The sequence below is a fragment of the Ursus americanus genome, chromosome 14 (genome assembly GCF_024610735.1).
Source record: "Ursus americanus isolate L20-20 chromosome 14, mUrsAme1.1.p, whole genome shotgun sequence".
Taxonomy (NCBI): Eukaryota; Metazoa; Chordata; class Mammalia; order Carnivora; family Ursidae; genus Ursus; species Ursus americanus.
In genome coordinates, this window is record NC_142140.1 from 43912161 (window position 1) to 43929502 (window position 17342).

At 59.3% G+C, this 17342-nt stretch overlaps 1 protein-coding gene across 1 annotated transcript; it reads left to right on the forward strand.

Moving 5' to 3' along the window:
• The first annotated feature begins 5854 nt into the window (after positions 1-5854).
• On the forward strand, positions 5855-17247 carry IQCN (IQ motif containing N). Its single transcript, XM_087867157.1, has one exon. The coding sequence runs from the start codon at positions 5861-5863 to the stop codon at positions 17243-17245; it is 11385 nt and encodes a 3794-aa protein (XP_087723283.1). The 5' UTR covers positions 5855-5860; the 3' UTR covers positions 17246-17247.
• The last annotated feature ends 95 nt before the right edge of the window (positions 17248-17342 follow it).

A 17342-nucleotide genomic window follows, 5' to 3' on the forward strand; every position in this document is an offset into this window, starting at 1 on the left:
CGAGTGGTGGGGAGGAGCAGAGGGAGAGGGTGAAGCAGACTGCCGGCTGAGCAGAGAGCCTGATGCAGGACTCGATCCCGCGACCCCGGGACCATGACCTGAGCCGAAGGCTGACGCTTAACCGACTGAGCCACCCAGGCGCCCATATTACTGGTTTATTATAAAGGCTACAACTCAGGAACAGCAGGGGGCGGAGGTGCAAGGGTGAGGTACAGTAGGAGGGGCGTGAAACTTCCACGCGCTGCGTGCGTGCACCACCCTCCCAGTCCATCCACGTTTTCACCAACTAAGAAGCTCTCCGACCCCCACTGGTTTCATTCCATCGGGCGGGCTTGGTCACGTCATTGGCCTTTGGTGATTAGTTTAATCTCTGACCCCTCTCCTCTTCTACGAGCTCTGGGAGGTGCTCCTGAAACCTCCAACCCTCTAATGCCTCAGTCTTTCTGGGGACTAGACCCCATCCTGAAGCTACTATCTGCTGGTCCCCAGCCACCACTCATCTTATTAGCATACAAACGATACTTATCGGGGCGCCTGGGTGGCTCAGTCGGTTAGGCGTCCAGCTGGGTTTCAGCTCAGGTCATGATCTCTGGGTTGTGAGATCGAACCCCACATTGGGCTCTGCACTCAGCTTGGAAGTTGCTTGAGATTCTCTCTCTCAAATAAATAAACCTAAAAAAAAAAAAAACCTAATCACTCTCAGATTCCAGGAGTTTTAGGAGCTGAATGCCAGGACCCAGGGACAAGACCAAATGTATCTTATTGTATCCCATTCCTGCTAAATTGCAGAGCAGGGGCTGGAACCCTGGACTCTTGCTTGCCTCCCAGGAGCCTTGGGTCTAAGTGGAGGCCCTGTCTTCACTAGCATGTGCCATGGGGGCTTTTTGGAAACCACATATCCGACTCCCTACTTTGAAACCTTTATGGAAAAAAGTCCCGAGTGCATCTGGCCTTGGAAAGGTCAATGTCGCTCCAGGCCCCTCCCTACCCAAACTCTATTGCCTTCCCTTTTGGCCTCAGGGCCTTTGCATGGCTGATAACATTTCTTCCCTCAGCTACCCAGCTGACCTTCACTCAAACTCAGGTGCGGTTGTCCTCCTGGTCCCCGCAACCCCCAGGCTGGACTAGGGCCTTACTGGGTTCCCAGAGTGCTCTGTGCTTCCACCATTATTGCCCTGTCTGCTCTGGATTTGTATTGAGCTCACGGAGGGCGTGGATGGGAGCTGTCCTGGTCATGGCTGAAACCAAGGACATAAGTCCTGTCCGACTGTCCTGTCCCTGGTTTTGCCCAAAGCTACACCCATAGCATGGAGAAGAGGAGGGGCCCTCTGGCAAGTGAGGCTGGGTGTCCCGGCTTGCCTCTTGCTCTGGTGCCTCCCAGTGGCTCCCCAGGGAAGCGAGGCCGAGGCTGCCAGGCCGGGCTGTGTGGCTTTGGCAGGACCCTGCTGAGCTGAGGCCAAGATGTGTGTCAGCCCCAGGCTGGCCAGCGGTGATTCACACCAGGCATCAGCCCAGCCCCGGGAGGTTGGGGGACGGTGGCCTCACTTTCCCCTTCAGGACTGTGGCTCAGAGTCAATACCCACTTTTGCCAGGCTCATACGGGGATCCCAAGGGACCTTGGGCCCAGCTCCACCCTAAGGAGCCCCCATCCTCAGAGCCAGACACAGATACCCGCATGGCCTTTTAGGGTGTGAATCAGAGTACATGAGCTGTACCTCCTTCGCTCTAGACCCTCTCATGGCTCCCCGGGACCTTCTTGATAAAACCCAAACTCTCATACTCCTCTCCGAGGTCCCACCTATTGAGCACTCGGCCTCCTGGCCTTCTTCTCCCTAGCCTCCAACCACATCAGCCTCCACATTCCCTAATCATGCCCAGCTTCTTCTCACCTTGGGGCTTTGCCCGTGCTGTGTCCCTCACCTGGGATGCCCTTCCCCCAGCTCTCCTACAACAACTCCTTCTCCTCCTGTGGGACCCAGCCCATCCACCCCCTCTTTGATTCCTTCCTAGCCATTTCACAGCCCCAAATTATTTGAGCTGTGTGTATCCCCAGGCCCGGATCAGGTCCCACTACAAAGTTAGGTGTTCAGAGGCACCCGGCGGGTGCAGTCGGTAGAACACGTGACTCTGGATCTCCGGGTTGTAAGTTCGAGCACCACGTTGGGTGTAGAGATGACTTAAAAGTAAAATCTTTTTTTTTTTTAAGATTTTATTTATTTATTTGACAGAGAGAGAGACAGCCAGCGAGAGAGGGAACACAAGCAGGGGGAGTGGCAGAGGAAGAAGCAGGCTTCCAGCGGAGGAGCCTGATGTGGGGCTCGATCCCAGGACTCTGGGATCGCGTCCTGAGCCGAATTCAGACGCCCAACGACTGAGCCACCCAGGCGCCCCAAAAGTAAAATCTTTAAAAAAACAAAAGCAAACACAAAGTGAGGTGATCAACAAATGCCGAAGGTATGTGAGACTGAGTCTGCCTCGAGACACATGTAGGGGAAGAATTTGGGGCCCCCTCTCTGCCCAGAGCCCTAATTTTCTGTTCAGGACAGGCAGGTAACAGGTACCAACCATCATGACCCTCAGCCCTGATCTAGGTCCTGCCCGCCGCACTGGGTCGGCCTTCTAGAACCTCCTTCCCCCAGGAGCTGATGGGGATTGGCTGGAACTTGGCTGTGAGTCACAAAGCCATTGTGGCACCAGGGCCCCAAGGCTGGCCATTCGGGCTGGTGGGTTCAGCTTCAGGGGCAGGTGAGTGGAGCTGGTGGAGGGTTTGGTGGGGGGTACACGGAGACTGGGTTGTTCTGTCCTGGCCCCCAGCATCCTCAGAGCCCCTTGGGCCCTCCAGGCCACTTCAAGAAGTGGGTCAGCTTCTCAACCTCTCAGAGCAAGGTGTTTGGGGCCCCCCAAAACCTGATGGTGCGTTTGTCTGCCTGGGGTCCCAGTCTGGAGAGCCTATCATGTTTCCTTTGGGAGGCTGGGAAAGTGGTCTTAGCTTATGTGACAAGGAAACTGAGACGTAGGGGGGTTTACTCAAAATTACCAAGCCAGCCGCTCGGCTTACATGTCTGGGGGCCCCTATTCCTTTTTCCTGTCCCTTGTAATCACATTACTCTCACTCTGTTGTCTGTTCGTTCGCTCATTCTGGTTGAGGTCGTTGAAAGAGCTGAACCATGTGGTTGGTGAAATCGCAGACTCTGGGGTAGGCCAGTTCAGATCCTGAAGCTGTTCTCTCTCAGTTCTGAAGCTTGGGTGGTACTCCTTCATCCATCCATCCTTCCATCCATCCATCCATCCATCCATCCATCCATCCATCCATCCATCCCTCCTCCCATCCATCCACCTATCCATGTACATTTTTTGAGCTCCTATTGTGTGTACTGTTCTAGGCATTGGGGATCCAACAGCAAACAAAAGAGAAAGACATCCCTACCCATGGGCAGCTCATGGTTCAACGGGGGAGGCAAATCAGAAATAACTTAAAGTAAGAAATATGGTATGTTGGCTTCTCTGGGCCTCAGCTTCCTCCTCTGTGAAATGGGAACAATGACAGTGCCCACCTCCAGGAGAACGAGCCTCAGGCCCATTTGCTGTTATGATTCAGTTCACACTGATGCTTGTTCTGAATGGGCCTAGCCAATTTTGGGGTTGGGGTGAAGATTGGGCAGGAGCAGGACATTCAGGCCGTCACACAGGCGAAGCTAGAATGCTTATTGTGAAAGGAGGCAGCACATGGGTCTTTGAAAACAAATCTCTTTTGATCATCTTTGTCTTGAAGTTTTTCGTCTGTTGTCATGTCAGTTGCTGATATGGTTGAATTTAAGTCTTCCGTCCATAGGCATTTGGATGGTTTCTGCTTTGGGGTGAGTATGAGCACGCGCACCTCTTGAATGTAAATGTCAGGGTGGAATTGACAAGTTGCCTTCAAGGCGCTGACCATTGTCCCCAATTGGTCATGATGTATCCACCTTTTCAGTTTTAGCCATTTTTGTGGGGCTGGACACCATCGCTAAATGGCTGGAGGGCATACCGCTGTATGAACGTTCTGTTTAATTTACGCCGCCTCCTGTTGATAAGCATTTGAGTTGTTTTCAGTTTTTACTCTTCGCAGACAATACTGTGATGAACATCCTTGAACGTCCTCCTTTACACGGTTGTAACTGACCCCTTAGCAATCACCTTTTTGGTTATTTCTAGTTGTTTTGCTTTTACATACAAAAGAACACTAGCATAAGCTTCTGTGTACATTCGTCTTTGTGGACTTAAAAGTTTTTGGTTTTTGTTTTGAGATGTTAGGGATTTTTGTTTTTGTTTTTGTTTCTTTTTTAACATCTTTTCTCACATTGGTCTTGAGGACAGAGGCAGCCCAGGGCAGTGTTGCTGCACGTTGCATGGGATGAAGGGCTGAATGAAGGCTGCTTCCTCTTGCAAGCTGGCCTCTGAGACTGCACCTTCTCCTCCTGCCCCTCCTCCAACTCTATGGCCCTCCAAGGTATGAAGACGGTGGGGAAAGGAATCGGCTATTTCAGCCAGAAAGGGAGGGCGGTGGGCTTCTGCCCAACAAGCGTGTTATGCTCCAGGTGACATATCAGGGCTGCTTGGCAGTATCCCAATTCCCTCTGAACCAAGGTGCTTCTGGAAGCCCCAGTCACCCCCTCATTCTTCTATCCATCCATCTGCCAGTGATCTATTCATGATCTATCTAGTCCAGCCAGCCAGCCAGCCACTCATCAGTCCACCTCTTATTCACTGATCTCTTCACCCATTCCTTCAGCTCTCTCCATTCACACACTCCTTTATCTACTCAGATCTCACCCATCCTCTACTCACTCGTCTGGCTATCCATCCATTCCTCCCTCCTTTCCCCCTCCCACCTATTCATCCATCCACTCATTCATCCATTTACCCACTCATCCATCCATCATCCATCCATCATCCATCCATCCATCCATCCATCATCCATCCATCCATCCATCCATCATCCATCCATCATCCATCCATCATCCATTCATCCATCATCCATCCATCATCCATCCATCCATCCATCCATCCATCCATCCATCCATCATCCATCCATCATCCATCCATCCATCCATCCATCCATCCATCCATCCATCCATGTGTCCATCTCCTTATTTATTGATCTGTTCATCAATTCATTCATTAACTTCACTTACCTATTTATTCTTCCACACAACCCTTTATCCATCTTTCCAACCCATCCACCATTCATTGATCCAGATTTATCCATTCAGTATGTTGTCATGCATCCATCTATCTACCCAACTTCCAATCCACTCAGCCACTCGTTTATGAAGTTAGCCACCCACCCAGCACTCACCTGTTCACAGCCTGGCACCAGGCCCTATGACTGAGATAGGGACACAGAAATGACTCAGACCTGAGGGTTCCTGCCCTCTAGGAATTCACAGTAAATGGGGAGAGGCAAATAACAACACACACACACACACACACACACACACACACACACACACACAGAGACAAACAGGAAATTTCCAAAACAGTGTGATCAGTGCTAAATTCACAGTATGCTCCAGATAGACAGGAAATTCAAAAAGCAAGAAGTTGGTCGGGCATTCAGCTGAGAACGTGCACTGTTGCCAGTGTTGAAGTGGCCACAGGATCATGAGGGAGACATGGGTACCAAAGGCTGCCTGGGCAGGTGGCTGGGAGAGAGGGGGCCTGCAAAGGAGACGAGGAAGGTAGCAAGGTGTCAGGAACGAGCAGCTGTGGGTCCTGGAGTGCTTGCTCCAGCCAGGAGACCTCTCGTCTGTGTGATCCCACTCCCTGTCCGCCTCTCTGCCCCCCTCCACAGGCAGAGCTGACCCGCCCAGGAACCAAGACAATGCAGGAAGCAACACAGCTACAGTTGTCACCCGGTGGGCAGAGCCTCTACCAGCCCCAGTCCGTCTCCAATCTCCAAGACAAAGCAGGGACACTTTGTCCACAGCCTCAGCACAAGCCACCTGCGTCCAGGGAGACCCTTCTGCAACAGCATGACAAGGACAAGATGGTGCCTCGTCATATCCCACGCCTGCGGGCTGTGGTCGAGAGCCAGGCCTTCAAGAACGTCCTGGTGGATGAGATGGACATGATGCTGTCCCGCGCGGCCACCCTCATCCAGGCCAACTGGAGGGGCTACCGGCTGCGGCAAAAGCTGATCTCCCAGATGATGGCAGCCAAGGCCATCCAGGAGGCCTGGCGGCGCTTCAACACCCGGCGTCTCCTCCGGTCTGGCAAGTCAGTGGAAAAAAAAGTGAGCGTGGAGGAGGGCGACATCCCTTACCACGCCCCCCAGCAGGTGCGGTTCCAGCATCCAGGAGAGGGCAAGCCCCCTCTGGCCCAGCCTGTCATGGTGAGCAAGGAGACCCAGTTCCCTTCCTCTGACAGCCTGGCCGCCTGCACCCACCAGCTGGCCCTGCTGCAGACCCAGAGTGCCCCACACCCTGGCACGCAGGCTCCTTGCGCCCCTGGGGGCCCCAGCGTCACCTTCCTGCCACACCAGACCGTTGCCATCAGACATCCATGTCCGGCGAGTCTAGATGCAAAGTGCCACCCGTGCCCGCTGACGGGAACCATCCGCAATGCCTGCCTTGTCCACGTAGAAGGGGACACGGTGAAGACCAAGCAAGTAACTGCCAGAGCCAGCAAGGCAGGAGCCCCAGGGCCGCCGCCATGTGGGAGGTACGCCCAGGCGGTTCACGGATCGCTCAAGACCCAGACCCAGGCCCACGTGGAAACGGAGGTCCTCAAAGCCCCACCCCAGACAGGCCCAACGCTTGTGATAAACAAGCCCCCACCCCAGATGTATCCGGTGGCCGCGATGTCTAAGACCCCACCCCAGCCATGCCTCGTACCCACGGTAACAATAGCCAAGACCCCACCCCAGGTATGCCCAGCGGCCCGGATGACCAAGACCCCACCCCAGACGTACCCTGCAGTTGCGATGACCAAGACCCCATTCCAGTCATGCCTGGCGGCCATGATGAACAAGACCCCACCCCAGCCGTGCTCGGCGCCCACGGTAACAATAACCAAGGCCCCACCCCAGACATACCAGGTAGCCCCGATGGCCAAGAGCCTACCGCTGACGTGCCCGGTGGCCGCGATGGCCAGGACGTCACCGCAGACATCCCAACCAGCCACCATGACCAAGACCCCACTTCAGTCATGCCTGGCGGCCATGGTGAACAAGACCCCACCCCAGCCGTGCCCAGCAGCCCCGATGTCCAAGACCCCAAACCAGATGCGACCAACAGCCTCAATGACCATCACGTCACCCCAGACACGGCCGGCAGCCATGATGGCCAAGATCTCACCGCAGATATGCCTTTTGGCCTCGATGATCAAGCCCCCAGCCCAGACACGGCCTGTGGCCCCGATGACCAAGGCTCCACCCCAGACATGCCCAGTGCCCGCCATGGCCAAGCCTCCAACCCAGATGCGCCCGGCAGCCCCGATGACCAAGACCCCGCTGCAGACGTGTCCGGCCACGGCCATGGCCAAGACCCCATCTCAGACGCTCCCAGGGGCCTCAGTGACCAAGACCCCTCCCCAGACGCGTCTGGCAGCCATGGTCACCAAAACCCCAGCCCAATTTCGCTCAATGGCCGCCATCCTCAGGACCCTATGCCTGCCACCTTCAGCAGCTGGAAATCTGAAGTCTTCATCTCCAGCAGCCACGGCAGCCGGCATTCCCAACGCCTCATCCCACACGTGTCTGAACGGACCGAAGGCCAAGGCTGTGGTGAACGCAAAGCAGACAGCAGGAACGGTCAGGATCTCCTCTCAGTCGTACCTGGCTGATGGAAAGGTCAAATACTTTCCCCCACCACATCTGGTTGCTGGGGCCCCCAAGGCTCCAGCCAGGCCTCCTTCGGAAGCCGAAAAAATGAAGGCCTTCTCCCAGAAGCAGGTAAAGATGGAAACAGTGTCCAGTACTAGCGTGGCCATTGAAATGCCCCGGGCTTCACCCTGGGTGAAAGTAGCCGAGGACAGGAACAAGTCCTCATTACAGACACACCTGAGGGCAGATGTCAAGGTTCAGTCCCAGGTGTATGTGCCCGTAGAAACAGCCGTGGTCCTGCCCCGGGCACAGCTGGCCACATGTCCGGCCAAGGCCTTGCCCCAGGAACGGCTGGCCACCTATTCGACCACAGCCTCGTCCCAGGGACAGCTGCTTGCCGAGCTGACTGCGGCTTTGCCCCAGGCACATCTGGGCACCTGTCTGTCCAAGACCCTGCCCCAGGCACATTCACCCGCCAGGCTGACCACAACTCAGGCTCAGGCCCATCTGGGCCCATGTCTGTCCAAGGCCCTGTCTCAGGGACATCCACCTGCCAAGCTGGCCAAGGCTCCGTCCTTTGCACATCTGGGCACATGTGTGACCAAGGCACAGTCCCAGGCACATCTGGCCACAGGAGTGATAAAGGTCCAATCTCAAGCACATCTGCCCACCGGGCTGACCAAGGTGCAGTCCCAGGCCCAGCTGGTCACAGAAACAGCCAAGTGCCTCTACACGGCCCACCAAACTACAGAGCTCAGCAACAAGACCCAGTCACACCCACTCCTGGCCGGGTTCAAGGCCTCCACCCAGTCCTGCCAGCATGCTGGTGCCCTTGGCACTCTGTCCCGAACCAAGCCAGAGGACAGACTGACCCAGATCCAGCCCCACAGCTATGCACAGAGCAAAGCCACCCAGGGCCCACGCCAGGGGGCCTCCGAGACCCAGAGCATGCTGGTGCCTCTGCTGGCATCTGCCGGACACCCCGCATGTCACATTGAGTCCTGGGGTGATAGCGGGGCTACCCGGGCCCAGTCACCCATGACCAGCCCTACCACACCCTGCCCGGAAGAGCTGGCCGCCTCCCAGCTCGCCTCCCTATGTGCTGAGCTGGCTGCCGAACTGGGCTCCCAGGAGGACCTCCGTGCCCTATTGGCGAAAGCCCTCTCCCAGGGGCAAGTGAGGGCAGCCCTGAACCAGGCCCTGTCCAAGAAAGTGCTGGGCCCCACGATGGCCAAGGCCCTGCCCCAGGGCATGCTGGGCACGGCGCTGATGAAAGTGCTATCCTGGGGTGAGCTGGGCCTCGCGCTGTCCCGCACCCTGTCCCCCGGTGAGCTGCGGGCGGAACTCACCAAGGCCAAGCAGGGTAAACTGGCAGACGTGCTCAGCAAGGCCCTGACGGAGGAAGAGTGGGCCGCTCTGAGCCAAGCCCTGTGTCAGGGGGAGCTGGGCGCTGTCCTGAGCCAGTCTTTGTCTCAGGCGGCCCTGAGGACTGGTGTTGTCCTCCCCAAGGCCACCTCGAAAACAGCAGGAAGCAAGATGACTGTGATCCCGGCCCCGGTGGAGGTGGACTACAGGGGGAGCCCATCGGTCGCGTGGGGGCCCGCCCTAGGGCCCTTGAGACCACAGTCCAGCAAGGTCAGGGTTCCCCAGGACGGGGCCTGGGAGGGCTTCTTCACAGGCTGGCCTGCCGGGTTCTTGGAAGAGATGGGGGATGGGGCCATGCTCAGGGGGTCACCCTGCTCACCGGTGGTCTCTGTGGGTGCCTCCCTAGCTCGTAGAGTGATCACCGCCATTCATCAGTATCCCCTGATCGCTGCCCTGGACCCCACTTTATCATGGGAGACGGAGTCCAGCAGGGCCTCATCCTCAGACCTGTTTCTGAGCCCTGAGGTCAGTGAGGAAAACGTATGCCTTCCCCCAGGGGCCAGTGAACTGGCACTGGATCTCAGCCCCATGGAGAGTGACACAGGCCCCAGTTTGCCCAAGCCGCCCCACCAGCAGCTGCCCCCCAGTCTGTGGCAGCCACTCATTGCCAATGGTGTGGGCCCGAGCACCAGCCAGCAATCGGTGGTGGCTGGTGGCACAGCCCCGAGCTCCCATAAGCCACATGCGGTCAGCAGGGTGGCCCCACGGCCGTGGGTGTTGTCAGGGGAGGGCCGGGTGGCCTCAGGGACGCGTCCCCGCACCACGGGTGGTGGGAGAGCTTCGCACCCCCACCAGTGTGCCGCTGCCTATGGGGGACCTGCTTGTTGGTGTCAGTCCTCCGGGGTCAACAAGGTGCCCTCCAGCATGCACCGACCCTCAGCTACCAAAGCTCCGCGACAGCCATCCGTGGTCCGTGAGGAGACCGTGCAGAAAACTCAGTCCCCAAATCACAAACGGGCCTCCATGGGCACTAGGGAGAGGATCAGTAAGACGACCCCAGGTCTGCTGAGGGCTGCCAATGTGAGCAGAGTGTCCCTAACCCAACCCCAGACCCCCAAGGCCAGTGACATAACCCTAGGTCTCCTGCCCGGCTCCATGGCTCCTGGTCACCGCTGGGCACTCAAGACGCAGGCGGATCCCAGCATGTTCCTAGCCTCCCCAGGCAGCAGGTTCGCGCGCACCCTTTCCCGTGCAGCCGTCCCCAGGCAGGAGAGGAACCGAACCCAGGGCACCCTTTCCAGTGCGCGCTGCCCACCGGAGCAAGTGACGGGCCATATCCTCCATGAACTGGCGGCCAGTTTGCCACAGGGTTCAGACAATGACATGGCTGGAAGCCTCTCCCAAGACTCCACGGACTATGGCCCGAATGTGAGTAACTCCCAGAGCTCACTGCCTAGCTGCAGTTCGCTCAGCCTCTCCACCATGTCTGTGGCCAGTCTGACTGCTGTCGACCTGGTGGAGGAGGAGTCCTGGGAGGCCAGCTTGGATGGGGACAGCCATCTAGATACCCTCCTCTCCGGAGAGGCTGTGGGGAGGCCCCGGAGGCCTAGAGACAGGGAAGAAACCAAGAGAGTAGGTTGGGGACATACGACTCCAAACCTGTACCACCAGCCGTCCGCAGGCTCAGAGCTGGTCCCCATTCTGCACCACAGCTCAGTGTCCGGCCACGTGACCTTGAGTGTCCGCTGGGGCTCAGATGACCAGGATGAGAAGGATATGTCCTCAGGCCAGAGCTCCATGGGTCCGAAGGAAAAGTTATCCCAGATATCCTACAGGACAGGACTGACCAGAAGTCTGTCTTTGGATAATGTGGTTCCTACCATCTATCGACAGCCATCCCCGGCTGCTAGGCTGACTTCAAGCCTATCCCAGCCATCGGTAGTCGGTAAGGTGGCCCTAAACCCAGGCCAGCCATTTATGGTCAGTAAGGTCACCCCCAGCCCATCTGAATTATCGATGGCTAGTAAGGTCATCCCCAGCCTAACTGAGCCATCTATGCCTTGTACAGTGAACCTCAGCCTAGACCAGAAATCTCAGACTAGTGGGGTGACCTCCAGTCTAGCCCGGCCATCTGTGACTCGTGTGTTAGCCCCCAGCCTAGCCCAGCCATCTGTGACCGGTGGGGTGGCCCCCAGCCTAGCCCAGGCATCTGTGACCGGTGGGGTGGCTCCCAACCTAGCTGGGCCATCTGTGACCGGTGGGGTGGCCCCCAGCCTAGCCCAGCCATCTGTGACCGGTGGGGTGGCCCCCAGCCTAGCTCAGGCATCTATGACCGGTGGGGTGGCCCCCAACCTAGCCCGGCCATCTGTGACCGGTGGGGTGGCCCCCAACCTAGCCCGGCCATCTGTGACCGGTGGGGTGACCCCCAGCCTAGCCCGGCCATCTGTGACCGGTGGGGTGGCCCCCAGCCTAGCTCAGGCATCTATGACCGGTGGGGTGGCCCCCAACCTAGCCCGGCCATCTGTGACCGGTGGGGTGGCCCCCAACCTAGCCCGGCCATCTGTGACCGGTGGGGTGGCCCCCAACCTAGCCCGGCCATCTGTGACTGGTGGGGTGGCCCCCAACCTAGCCCGGCCATCTGTGACCGGTGGGGTGGCCCCCAACCTAGCCTGGCCATCTGTGACCGGTGGGGTGGCCCCCAACCTAGTCCGGCCATCTGTGACCGGTGGGGTGGCCCCCAACCTAGCCCGGCCATCTGTGACCGGTGGGGTGGCCCCCAGCCTAGCTCAGGCATCTATGACCGGTGGGGTGGCCCCCAACCTAGCCCGGCCATCTGTGACCGGTGGGGTGGCCCCCAACCTAGCCCGGCCATCTGTGACCGGTGGGGTGGCCCCCAACCTAGCCCGGCCATCTGTGACCGGTGGGGTGGCCCCCAACCTAGCCCGGCCATCTGTGACCGGTGGGGTGGCCCCCAGCCTAGCCCAGGCATCTGTGACCGGTGGGGTGGCTCCCAACCTAGCCGGGCCATCAGTGACCGGTGGGGTGGCCCCCAACCTAGCCCGGCCATCTGTGACCGGTGGGGTGGCCCCCAGCCTAGCCCAGGCATCTATGACCGGTGGGGTGGCCCCCAACCTAGCCCAGCCATCTGTGACCGGTGGGGTGGCCCCCAGCCTAGCCCAGGCATCTATGACCGGTGGGGTGGCCCCCAACCTAGCCCAGCCATCTGTGACCGGTGGGGTGGCCCCCAGCCTAGCCCAGACATCTGTGACCGGTGGGGTGGCCCCCAACCTAGCCCGGCCATCTGTGACCGGTGGGGTGGCCCCCAGCCTAGCTCAGGCATCTATGACCGGTGGGGTGGCCCCCAACCTAACCCGGCCATCTATGACCGGTGGGGTGGCCCCCAACCTAGCCCGGCCATCTGTGACCGGTGGGGTGGCCCCCAACCTAGCCCGGCCATCTGTGACCAGTGGGGTGGCCCCCAACCTAGCCTGGCCATCTGTGACCGGTGGGGTGGCCCCCAACCTAGCCCGGCCATCTGTGACCCGTGGCGTGGCCCCCAACCTAGCCCGGCCATCTGTGGCTGGTGGGGTGGCCCCCAGCCTAGCCCAGGCATCTGTGACCGGTGGGGTGGCCCCCAGCCCAGCCCAGGCATCTGTGACTGGTGGGGTGGCCCCCAGCCTAGCCCAGACATCTGTGACCGGTGGGGTGGCCCCCAGCCTAGCCCAGGCATCTATGTCCGGTGGAGTGGCCCCCAACCTAGCCCGGCCATCTGTGACCGGTGGGGTGGCCCCCATCCTAGCTCAGGCATCTATGACCAGTGGGGTGGCCCCAAACCTAAAACAGGCATCTCTGACTGGTGGGGTGGCCACCAGCCTAGCTAAGCCATCTATAACTAAGCTGTCTATGATGAGTGGGGTAACCCCCAGCCTAGCTAAGCCATCTGTGACCGATGCGGTGGCCCTCACCTTAGCTAAGCCATCTATGACTGATGGGATGGCTCCCACCAGAGAGCAACCATCAGTGACGGGTGGCGTGGCCCCCTGCCTAGCCCAAGCACCAGTGGCCTGTGTGGTGGCCCCTAGCCTCGCCCAGCCATCAGTGGCCTGTGTGGTGGCCCCCAGCCTCACCCAGCCATCAGTGGCTTGTGTGATGGTCTCCAACCTAGCCCAGGCATCTATGACCGGTGGGGTGGCCCCCAGCCTAGCCCAGCCATTTGTGGCCAATCGGGGGCCCCTCAGCCTCTTCGAGGCATCTGTAATTGGTGGTACCAGTTGTGCAGCCAGCCAGGCAGGTTGGGCCCCTAAGGTGGGTTCAAATCTACCATCAAGGGTGAATGCAGTGGGCCCTAGTTGGCGTCATCCATCATTTGTGACCGAAGTCCCCTTGAGTACCCCATATTCTGCTGCCATTGGCAGCACGGGCCGAGATCTGAGCCAGTCACCTGTAGCCACTGGGATGGCCCCCCATCAAGATTCTGTAATGGTTGGTGGGGTGGCCTCAAACCCCCAGGTCTCTGAGTTTAGCGAGGTGTCCCTGGCGTTTCATCAGCCACTCGGTGTCAGTGGGGGGCACCCAAACATCCCTGAACGTTCTGCTGTCACTCTCTCAGCCCCGAATCTCTGCCAGGCATCTGGGGCTAGTGGAGAGGACTCTTGTCTAGACCAGGGAACTAGTATATATCCTGGGGTTCTGTTCCGGGGCATGGCTACAAGCATCCCCCCGGGCGCTATGGCTGCTGGCATGTTCCCGAATATGTCTCGGGGGACCCTGGCTGCTGGTATGTTCCTGAGTATGTCTCCAGGGCCTGTATCTCCAGGCATGACAGGGAGCATGTGCCAGAGAAGTATGGCGACTGGTATGGGCCCAAACCAGTTTCAGGTGGCCAGTGGCGTGGCTCCCATTACATCCCCGGTCCCTGTGGCAGGTGCCCCTTTGATTCATGAGCAAGCCTCAGAGGTGGGCCCTGGTTTCTCTCAGACTTCAGGGCCCAACAGACTGGGTATGAGTCCATTCAAGTTTTCTCAGGCCAGTGCAGGCCCCGACATGTCTCAGGTCGATGTTGATCTCCCAGTATCTTTGAACCACCAGCATCCTTCTGTGTCCACAATTGTGGCACCCGATTACAAACAAGCAAATGCTTTCAGCCCAGAGCCCATGATGGACGCAGCTAGTGGCCTGGTGCCAAGTTCTGTAGCCAGTAGGATGACCACAGCTATGGCCCCTGGTACCGTGGCCAGTGGTGTGGCCCCCAGCCTTCCCCCAGGGTCTGTGATCAGGGGCGTGGGCCAGAGCCTGCCTCCAGGGTCCGTGATCAGTTGTGTGCCTCCCCACCTTCCGCCCAGTTACGTGGTTGATGGTGTGGCTCCGACCCTTCCTGCAGGGTCTGTGATCTATGGTATCGGCCATAGCCTTCCCCCAGGATCTGTGATCAGCGGCGTGGGCCAGGGTCTTCCTCCAGATCCTGTGGCCAGTGCTGTGGCCCAGAACTTTCCTCCAGGTTCTGTGGCTAGTGGGGCGCCCCCCAGTCTGATGGCAACATCTGGGGCTGGTGGGAAGAGACAAAGTTTCCTAAGACCGTCAGTTAGTTTCACTGCTCCAAGCCTGATCCCAGGTTCAGTGGAGAGTGGGATGGACCCAAGGGTCTCTCCTGGGTCTGTGGCCTCTAGTGTAGTTCCAGCCATAGATGCTGGTGGACTGAACCAGGGCCTGATCCTAGGGTCCACGGATAATGGAGCTGGCCTGCTGTCCACAGTTGGAAATGTGGCCCAGAGCCTTCCCCAGGGGTCCCTGCTGGTCGGGATCACTCCCCGTCCTTACCATGGAGCCCTGGCTGGGGAACGGTCTACAGCCCCCTTCCAGGCATCCCATGCCACTGGCCTGGCTCCACTGCATCCCCAGGCCTTGGAAGCTAGCGGCACAACCAGGCGGGTACACCCACAGCCCACGGTTCTGCAAAGAGCCGCCCAGTTGAGCCACGGTCTTGAGATGATGCCATTTGAGACCACAGATGACCAGGCCATGACGAAACCAGAGGACCTGAACAAGGCTGTGTCCCAGGTGTCCGTATCCAGTGCGGAGTCCGTGGTCCTTGACGCAACCCAATGGATGTCCCATAGTCCCCTGTCAGCCGACACTAGCCACAGCCACGAGTTCCTTCCCGACGGTCAAAGGCCATTGTTGGAGGAGCTGGTTCCCAGCCAGACCAAGTCACTGACTGGTGGCATGGCTCCTGCCCCGCCCCAGTCCCTGAATTTTGCCAAGCACTCCGTGGCTGGTGGCAGCACCCCAACCCTGCAGCAGAGGTCGGCAACTAGTTGGGGGACCCCCAATTCCCACTTTGTGACTGCTAGCAGGGTTCCCAGTGTGCACATGGAGTCTGTCAAGGCTGTTGGGGCCCCCTTGGCTCGACGGGCATCAGTGGCTCACATGGTGCCCCAGAGCCCCTCGGTGACTCACATGGTGCCCCAGACCCCCTCGGTGACTCACATGGTGCCCCAGGGCCATGCCCACAAGATGGGGGCTTCTCCCGTAGTCTCGGGGTCACCCAAGCTGGCTCACACCAGTACTATGGAATTTGGTGTGCACCCAGGGTCTATACCTGGGATGGGGACCCCAAACATTTCCCAGAGGTCAGGGACCACCCACAAGGCCTCGCATGTGCTGTATCCGCCCACGGCTGGTGGGGTGGCATCTGGTGGGTTCCAGGTAGACGCAGTCCCCAGGGCCCACGAGAAGCCAGTGTCTGGGGACCTGACTCAAAGCAGCCACAAATTTCTTGGCTCTAGAAAATCCTATAGGTCCATGCATGGTTGTCTTGTCTCAGACATGTTAGACAGTAATGTAGCCAGGGTCGTGCCCTTGCATGAAGTGCAGGAACACACCTCCAGGTCCTCCCAGGGGAGTCCCGAACATTCCAAGAGCGCACCACGGGCTGTGACACCCATCATCCACGCCGCTGAGGTGACGCACAACATGGGCACCCCTAGGCTGCCCTCGGGGTTTCGGAGGGTGTCTCTGGGCTATGAGTCTTCCCCGGATGGTTCCCGGAGGCCCCTTTTTACTCCGGAGTCGATGCAGGGGTCCCGGGATTTCCATAGCGCCGTGGCTCCTGTGGACAGTCACAGGGCCTCCCTGACTCCCGCTGTACTCCAGGGCCCCGTGGACGCTGGCATAGCTGGTGGCCCAGCATGGGACTCTGCCGTCCTCAGTGGAGCGGTCAGGTCCACGAACGGCGCTGCGGCCCCTGGTGGCGCCTGGGACCTGGCCAGGGCTTCTGTGCCATGGGACACTGTGGGCAGAGAGGCAGCGGTGGATCCCAGACAGTCGGGGGAGCTGGTGGCGTCCATGCAGGCTGTGGAGAAGGTCATCATCCGGGCTGTGGTCACCATCCAGGCATGTGCCCGCGGCTACCTGGTGCGCCGGACCATCAGGGTGTGGCATCAGTGGGCCGTCATCATCCAGGCTGCCTGGCGCGGCTACCGCGTGCGGCGGGACTTGGCCCGGCTCTCTCAAGCTGCCACCACCATCCAGGCCACGTGGCGAGGCTTCTGCACTCGCCGGAACCAAACCCAGCCACTGATGCTCCCAGGCATGTGGACCAAGACGGACAGCAGGACCAAGTCCGCGTCGGACCACCGCTGCTTCCAGTCCTGCCAGCCACACATCTGCCCCCTCTGCCAGTCCCTGAGCCCCAGGCTGGGGAGCCCGCCCAGTGTGGTGATGCTCGTGGGGTCCAGCCCCCGCACGTGCCACATGTGTGGCCACACCCTGCCCACTCGGGTGGTGCACGGCATGGGCCGGGGCTCCAGAGTCCAGGCTGGCATGCCGTGGGGCTGCGGCACCCTGACGGCCTCCCGGAGCCCCCAGCAGTCCCGTCGCCAGAATAAGGCCGCCACGGCCATCCAGTCGGCCTGGAGGGGCTTCACTGTGCGCCGTCGGCTGAAGCAGCAGCAGATGGCCGCCAGGATGCTTCAGGCCACCTGGCGCGGCCATCACACCCGGGCCTCCCTCACTACGGAAGCGCTCTTGGGACCAGCCGCGTGGGACAACCCGCAGCACATGCAGTGGCCAGGGGTCTAGGACTGTTGGCTCACCGGTGGTGGGGGGACACCAGGGGAGGGGCAGTGTGGCTCTCTGGGTCTAACGAATAAAGCCCTCCACAGCCTGGGTCTTGGTG